This window comes from Osmerus mordax (genome assembly GCF_038355195.1).
Source record: "Osmerus mordax isolate fOsmMor3 chromosome 28 unlocalized genomic scaffold, fOsmMor3.pri SUPER_28_unloc_5, whole genome shotgun sequence".
In the NCBI taxonomy this organism is placed as follows: Eukaryota; Metazoa; Chordata; class Actinopteri; order Osmeriformes; family Osmeridae; genus Osmerus; species Osmerus mordax.
Genome location: NW_027120408.1, coordinates 9,117 through 17,500, shown reverse-complemented (window position 1 = coordinate 17,500; position 8,384 = coordinate 9,117). Strand labels below are relative to the sequence as shown.

The 8,384-nt window shown below is 49.7% G+C and overlaps 1 protein-coding gene across 1 annotated transcript in view; it reads right to left on the bottom strand.

Annotated features, from left to right (window-relative positions):
• LOC136938988 (adhesion G-protein coupled receptor D2-like) overlaps positions 1–7,285 on the bottom strand; it is a gene marked incomplete at its 5' end in the record, with an annotated part of 14,337 nt that extends 7,052 nt beyond the window's left edge. Inside the window, 12 exons of the mRNA XM_067231853.1 lie at positions 177–303; positions 400–455; positions 551–656; positions 931–1,045; positions 1,466–1,600; positions 1,901–2,012; positions 2,810–3,109; positions 3,293–3,387; positions 3,838–3,960; positions 4,930–5,571; positions 5,697–5,938; positions 7,169–7,285. Of these exons, the coding sequence (XP_067087954.1) occupies positions 177–303; positions 400–455; positions 551–656; positions 931–1,045; positions 1,466–1,600; positions 1,901–2,012; positions 2,810–3,109; positions 3,293–3,387; positions 3,838–3,960; positions 4,930–5,571; positions 5,697–5,938; positions 7,169–7,285 (2,170 nt within the window). The remainder of the gene's footprint in view (positions 1–176; positions 304–399; positions 456–550; positions 657–930; positions 1,046–1,465; positions 1,601–1,900; positions 2,013–2,809; positions 3,110–3,292; positions 3,388–3,837; positions 3,961–4,929; positions 5,572–5,696; positions 5,939–7,168) is intronic.
• Between the last annotated feature and the right edge of the window lie 1,099 nt (positions 7,286–8,384).

Sequence of the window (8,384 nt, the reverse complement as noted above, 5' to 3'; positions counted from 1 at the left end):
ACGCGCGCACACACGTACACAACGTGCGCTCACACCAACACACGGCCGCGCGCAGACAAGCACACACACACACACACACATGGACACAAGCACATTTGTACAAACATGCAGACGAATGCCCACCACGGAGGGGTCGAAATCGAGTCGGACGGAGAGTGGCTCGCGCGGGCTGTTACCTGAGTCTCGTACACCTGCAGAAGCAGGGCGAAGTTGGTGGTGTGGTTGCAGGTGCACACAGTGGAGCCGTGCTGTTTGGACACCACCTCACAGCCCCTGGTGGACCACCAGCCCCCAGCCTCTGGCCTGGGTGAGGAACAGAGGCAAAGACACAGAGATGACACCGCCACCGAAATCCAGCTGTTCCAACTGTTGTGCCAAACACCCTGGAGACGTACTCACATGAGCTCAAAGTCCCAGAATGCACACACTGGATCATGGATGATTCCTGCCGGACTCTGGAGGGGAACAGTTCGTTTGTTATGGATACCGACTGAGCCTGTGTCACAGGGCAGAGTGGGAACAGAGCAGGAGTGTCTCTGATGGGCCTCACCAGCGTTCTGTGTTGCAGCTGGAAGCGTACTGCCATGCTGAGCGGCTGGCCGTCGGCCAGCACTGAGGTGGAAAGGACTGATGAGCCCAGGATGGTACCAAGGTACCTGACACACACGCACACACACACACACAAAGAAACACACATTCAATCACACGCGCACATACAAACATACACAGACACACACACGCACAAGCAGGCACACGCACGGAGACGCACACACAACCACGCACGCACACAAGTTGGAACGTCAGCAGGTGTGTGTTAAGAAGACGCTGAAATTCAAAAAACGTTTCAAAGCGTTTTCCTTCTCTTCCTTTGTAAGCATGGCTCGCTGTGTGATGAAAGGCTGCTTGACAGGCAGTCCTGTGATGACATACCTCTGGCTGCCATCTGTGACTGTCGGGAACATGATGTTGGTGAAGTTTTCTTCTGGGTTGAATAGAGGACGCAACGAGCCATACCATGTGTTCACCAGTGTGACCTGGTGAAAGCCTGATCATCGACACGGCACAAAGATAAGATTATTGAAGAACATCTTAAAAATAGAATGTGAAAGTTTGAATACTGGAGGTTTACTAGGATATGAATGAGTTTCCTTTGTCAAAATACTGTACAGCACAAACTTCGTAAAGCATGTGAAGACAAAACTATCTCCTGAAGCAACAAAAACATGCTGACTTTCATTTCAGAAGGAGTCCTTGGGACTGAAAGCCGAAGAGTGCATGGTACTCTTGGAGTATGCCTGATCGAAGCTTTGTGCGGAATGTCAAACTGAAAAACCCATAAGTGTTTACTGTGTAAGGAATGTATGGATTTCACAAAAGACGAGATATAAAAATACACAAAAGGGAAAAAAACAAAACACAAAAGGAGATAGAATGAGGAGCTTGGAAGAACATGGGCACGGACTACCGTTGTCATGGAGGTTTCGCATGTTCTGGAACGGGATGGAGATGCAGTCCAGGTTGGTCTTGTTGTCCGTCTCGGGGCCGCAGAACTTGGACCCGGCGGATTCTTGGTCCAAGTTGTGTTGCTGGACCTCCAACTCTGATAAATACAAAAAGGGACACAACCGCACAGTTCTCCGTCAATAAAAACTATCAAGGAGGTTGTCGGAGATGTCTGGTGCAAAATAAAAACAGACAGATAATCGAAAATGGATGCATCCGATTCATTAAGCGGTGTAAATGCATGGTTACATGTTGCTCTGACTGCAGAGTAAGAGAACACAGGCCCTCTCCAGTATGCGGTTCGATATTGCTTTGTGCGGTGAAGTTCCTCTGCTCATTCAGAGCCGAGCCTCTTAGTGGTTGGAGAGGCTTGTGAGCGGCGAGGTGAGTGACTCACTAATGTTGGGGCTGTGAATGACGAGGCGCTCCGTCTCCGCCATCAGGCGGGCGCTGAAGACGCTCGCCATGCGGTCGATGCTCTTGACCACGGCCATTGGACCACTGACCACCTGGAGTGCGGGGCAGGGCCCGCGGTCGAAGAGAGAGAGAAAGAGAGAGAGAACCCAGGCGAGCAGATTGAAAGAGAGAACGAGGGAGAGATAGAGAGAGAGAGAGAGAGAGAGAGCGAGAGATGGTGGAGAGAGGGCGAGGGAGTCGAGGAGAGAGAGAGAGGCGAGGAGAAAGGGAGAGAGAGGCAGCGTTGGATGGTGCACACAATGTCTCAGAGTGCTGTTGTAATACATTCAGTCTGGGCTGCTGTGGCCTTGGAAGGTGGAGAGGCCGGGGGGGGGGGGGGGTGGGGAGGGAGGGAGGGTGTGTGGTGGGTGGGTGGGGGAGGAGAGCGCTGCTCGCTGCTCGAACGAAAACCGTCGCTTCTCATGAAGCCATCTCGAGAATACATCGAGAACGCTCAACACACAATGCGGTGTGTTTGTACATTAGGGCTTCAGAGGAGCTCTTAACTGTCTGCCATTACAGGACCATTAAACGTGTTTCATCAGTAGCATTTATAGGATTTACTGCACCAGCCAATGTACTGTAGTTCTGCAAAGTGCTCAACCTATAAAACATTAATAACATAGCCATGTCACCACAATATAAATTGGATCTGTTTTCTATCTTTAAAGATTTCTCATGATCAAACTCCGAAAGTTCATTTCTACCATTTCATAGCAGCGGATGCCGTGACTTCGCATGAATAAGGGCTTCTATGACAACAGAGTGCCCTCTGGTGGACAGACATTGTCATTAAAACAGTAACAGGCTGTCGTTTGTTTCTGTCCCAGTCTGACTGAGCGAGTGGCACCTGTCTGATGGCCTGCCACTTGGGTGCGTTGTCCTGACTGATGATCCTGTCAGCCAGAGTGATGAAGTACTCGCTCAGCTCCCAAGCACTGGGCTGGCTCCTGTTGCCCTCCGACGGTGTGTCCAGCTCAGGGTCGGGCTCCGCGGGCAGGTCTGCAGCCTGGGACAGCAGCTGGACCAAGGCCAGCATGTCTCCAGGCTGCAGCTCCTCCCTGCTCTCCTCCAGGACTTGGCAGGAGACATCAAGCAGGTTGGACACATGACCCCAGCTCACCTGACCCACTGGTTCCCCCAGAAGGACCTCTATGCCCTGGACACACACACATATACAGACACACACACATACACACAGACATATACACACATACACACACACATTGGAATAAGAACATACACTCGCCATAACACAGAGCAGAGGAATGAAGCAAAATATGTCTTGAAAATATGTTTTTTAACCCCGATAACCCTGAAGTTTTTACTGTACCTGAGTGTCATTAGACAACTGCTTGAGATGCTTCATAAAAGAGCTGGGATGAGCACTCTGACTTGCCCTTAATTCCCTCCTCTTTTGATAGCTCTCTGAAACACAAAGAGTTTTCTTTCAAACCGCCAAAGGCTTTCTCTAAAACGCATTTCTAAAGGGACCAATGCCATCATTAGAAAGTCGTCTCCTTTTATACATTCATCTAATGTTCGACTTCTCTGAACCGTTTGTGCGTTTGACCGTGACGTCAGTTAGCTGTGGGATCAGACCCCCACTCTCGGCAGGAGGCAACGCCCCCAGTGGATGTTGGTGGCATTGCATTTCCGATTAGGTACCTGCGCAAGACCGGACGAGCCGGAACTGGAAAGATGGCCCTGTTTCGTGCTCTCGCTTGCCTCACTGCGCCACTGAGCACTTTCCATAGAAATGAATGGGGACACCATCTTTAAAGAGCAGGTTTGCTGTGTCTGCTGTATTTAAGTCTATGTGTGGGAGTGCACTGGTGTCGGGGGAGACGTTTGGGCCTGCGTGTCGTGGCGGCTCACCTGCGCTGGTCCTGCAGGTGAAGAGCAGTGGGGTGGAGCAGTCTGCACGGCCATACAGAGGGCGCTGTTGAGCTGCCCTGCTCTCCAGGGTTCTGCAGTCCTGCTCCTCCTGTCTGTGGACCGCTGCACGCATGCATGCACGCACACACACACACGCACACACACCCCCCGCACACACACACACACGCACACAGACACCCCCCGCACACACACACACAAACCACAGACAGACAAAACATGACTGATGTGAAGGACAATGTTTTATATCAGACAAAACTACTAACCAGACTAAATAATTGACATTGCACAGATCTAATATGCACACAACATGGACTCTACTTAGATATTTTGCATACCACATTTGTAATATATGAAAAACTAAACAAAGCCATTTAGGTTCATAATACTGCTCAGTTAACAGAATGACATAAAAAGATAGTGAACGCACTGACTGCTGTTGTTTGCAGTCCCCACTGGAACACGTTCCCCAGACTTGTAGGAACTCCCCCCCCCTACTTGCCATTTCCATGGCCCTGGGCCAGCCAACCATGCTAAAATCCTTCCTCTATCTCAGACTGCATGTATTCAACCATACTACGCCTGGGCTAAACGGTCTCTTTGGAGTGAGATCATCCAGAATAATTATACAAAGAAGTTGGCAGGGACTGAAAAAAAAACAGATTTAGGGAGAAGCAGGTTTATTAGCGATTTTACTCAGGGGGTTAAGGCTATCAATATGTTTAGGCTTAAATCTCAATGGTAGAGCAAAATGGTGTCACACATAAAGATACATTTGATACAAGTGTGAGGGTTTGTAAAAATTCTCAGAAAATGAGAAATACACCGTTTTTTTCACCTGTTACAACACTATAGCTCTGTTGGTCTACTACATCTAACAACAAATCACTATTGGGCAAGTCACTTATTCTTCAAAAGAATCATCAGACCAATGATTTTGACAGAATTGATACATTGGAATTCACAAGAGCTGGAGTGGCAATAAATGACCACAAGGGGGCAGATGAAGCAACATGCCTGACATGATGTGCACTGGACAGACTCAGTGCTTTGGGAATAAAAAGGCACTCTTACCTGGACAAAACAGCGTGGCGGACACCTCTCTGACCACAGCATGGCGGTTCACCCTCTCCACGCTCCAGCCGAACAGGACGTCCTGCCTCTTGGCGGCGCAGTTGCTGAGGGCCCTGAACGTCCTCCCCTCCAGCATCGCACTCCAAACGTTCAGGTCCGTGATATTCCCCACAAACGGCTCGGTCAGATTCCCCCCGAAGGAGTCCTGGTCCTGCCCCAGAATGAGGATCCCGTCGCCGTGGATATCCCTGGGCGTGTCCCTGGGCGTGTCCCTCCCCAACTCCCCATCCCCTCTCTCCCCGTCCACGTAGATCGCCCGCACGCCCCCGCGGCGCCGCCAGCCCACGCACACGTGATGCCAGGCGCCGTCGTTGGCGAAGGAGGCCCGGTAGGAGCTGTGCTTGCCGTGGACGATCGCCGCCAGCAGGATGCGCCCTGTCTCGTTGACGCGGCCGCGCAGCTGGAACTCGTTGACGAAGACGGGCGCGGCGTACGAGAAGATGGTGGACACCTCCTTCCACTGGGGGTCCCACTGCACGCGCACGCACACGCTCAGCGCCGGGAGGGAGGGGAAGGTGACGTTGACCCGGGCGAAGCCCTCCTGGGACTCCCGGGGGAAGCTCAGGGCGGGAAACTGCTTATCTACAGATGGAGAGAGGGCAGGGTAAGGGGGGAAATGTCAATCGCCAGGGGGGGGGAGGGGGGTATTACTTCAAGGCGAATCGATGGAGAGTCAAGCGATGAACATGAAAAGAGGGTCCACTCACAGTGCTTGGCCACGGTCATGGGCCTGGGCTCCGCTCTGTGGGGGTCTTGGACCCACACGGAGCCTTGCAGGCCGGCCTGCCTCTGCAGCTCCAGAACCCCAGCCTCATCCTGGGGTTGGCCCAGGGTGGTGAGAGAGCTGAACGAGGCCCTGCAGTGTCTGCTGGCCTCGGGGAAGGCCAGGGACATGTTGACCAGCTCATACACCCAGTCTGAGGTGTGGAGGAGCAGGCGGGAACCGTCGCTGTCTGTGGCAGAAGGACAACACAAATATGCCTTCGTTGTCACGGTAGCACTTTGAAGGACAGGACCCCTTTTAATTTCCTCACTGAGGGAGAAAAAAAATCTGCCAACTGTGAAAAGAAATAACGTTTGTGGGTCGTGGTGGGAAGTGATTGGCAGGTCTCACCCTCTGTGGCCCTCCCTGCTCTGTCTGGCTCGGACTGGGTCGGCTCACACGCACCCTGCACCTGTAGTAGGAGACAGCTACACTGTTTAACCTGTCTGCAAATACTGTACACATCCTTCAAATACTGTCCACATCCTTCAAATACTGTCCACATCCTTCAAATACTGTACACATCCTTCAAATACTGTCCATATCCTTCAAATACTGTACACATCCTTCAAATACTGTCCATATCCTTCAAATACTGTACACATCCTTCAAATACTGTACACATCCTTCAAATACTGTCCATATCCTTCAAATACTGTACACATCCTTCAAATACTGTCCATATCCTTCAAATACTGTACACATCCTTCAAATACTGTCCATATCCTTCAAATAGTGTACACATCCTTCAAATACTGTACACATCCTTCAAATACTGTCCATATTCTTCAAATACTGTATCCCAAACCCGCAGTAAATATAAAACAGCATGTTACATGATCTAATGGGATAATTGATCATATATATACTCGATAATCGATATTTAATATAAATATATCTATTTTATACTTTGGTTGGATGTCGACAATAACGGGACAGAAATGAGCAGGCATTACCACACAGCAGCAGAGCAGCACAGCGACCAGCAGAGCTCCAGTCATCTCGCTGTCTGAGTGGCCCACAGCTGGAAGAAAAGGGTTTACTGGCCTGTAGGGCATCGTTGAGGTCTGCAGCGATCTGTATGAAACCTTGCAAGGCTTTCGGCTCAATATAAATAGCTAGCTTCTACTGTAAACCAACTCGATTTAACAATAAAAAACGCCTTAAAAGTTGACAGGCATAGAAACGAGTACATGGTAAAAAACATGTTTTTTTTTCCTTTGTATTTCTAATGACATTGTTCTGTCTTAGAGCATGGTTACACTGCTAAAAACTGTCTTTCTCCTCCAATTTCTATAGAACAAATGATTTAAAACTAGTTCAGGGATAAACGCCTACCGTTGATTTATCGAAAAACAATCGGTGTTGACTCAAGCTCTCAGCGGGCTGCGACAAGGCTGCTGGTCTCAGACTGACCCCAGCTCCGAGCTCTCAGTGAGGGGTATGCCCAGTGCCTGGTCCAGTCCCCTCATCGCCTGCTCCACACCAGTGTCCAGCATGTCCAGATGCCCAGGCACCTGTCCCAAGGAGCTTCTGTGAGACGACACCCAGGCGTCAGCAGCCAAGGGGTTTGAGATAACTGTGTTTCAGTCCAGTAGCCCTCTGTCTGCCTCCAGCCTCCAGCCTCCCCCAGACCCCCCTCCACTGGACCCTCAATCAGTAGCGCGCTTTGTCATGCAAATGGGGCCATTTTTAACAGAACCCTACTTACGCAAGCAGTGTCAACCGCTTGGCACAGAGACTTCATCAAGAGCAACAGGGTGGCAGGCATTTTTACCACCAGGTCTTATTTATGCTTTCTATAGCGTAGCCCGGGTTCATTTATGTCAGCGATTTGACTGTGCTTTACGGTTAATGAAGGGTCATTACTTTAGATAATGTAAATATCATGTGTTTGTTTGGGCTTGGAAGGGACAAAATGGCCACGGTTTCCTGCAGATCCAGTACAGGGACATTGCCACATGTTGTTGGAACAACATCTATATAAAATAGATGGATTTGGTCTGTTTCCTGTTCCTGGGTGGCGATTATACCAGAGCAGACACACACGTGCTCTTGAGTGTTAGACTTCTGCATAAAAGCCATGACATCACTAATGCCCAGAGTACACTGATCTGGAGGACAAAGCTGACTATTAGTATTCCCCTGGGCACAAACCAACATGCTGGGAGACTCACAACTCTCTCGACCAAGGCTGGATCTACCATATGGGCATTCTGGGCACCTGCCCAGGGCCCTTGGGCATAGGGGGTCCCTCCATGATCCATGAATTATCATTATTTTTGGCTACATAGAAACAGTCTACACAAGGCTTGCTTGGCCCTCGATCTTGATAATTATCCAATCAGAATAAAATAAAAGTTGTTTACAAAAACAAGTAAAAAAGTATCGTGATTTTCTGTTGTATACAGTTTAATGACTGGACAGGCAATGATTGGGAACAGGCCGCAATGCACTGTATTGGCTGATGATAAAGATGGGTGGGCATAGAGCAGGTGCTTTACATCGTACTGATTCAAGATCAGTTTTTCTGAGAAAGAGTTGAGATTAAAACAGTGGAATTATTTTGTAACTGATCCATGGTTAGATACGTTGCATCGCCAATGAAATGTTCATGTTCATGTAACGTTAG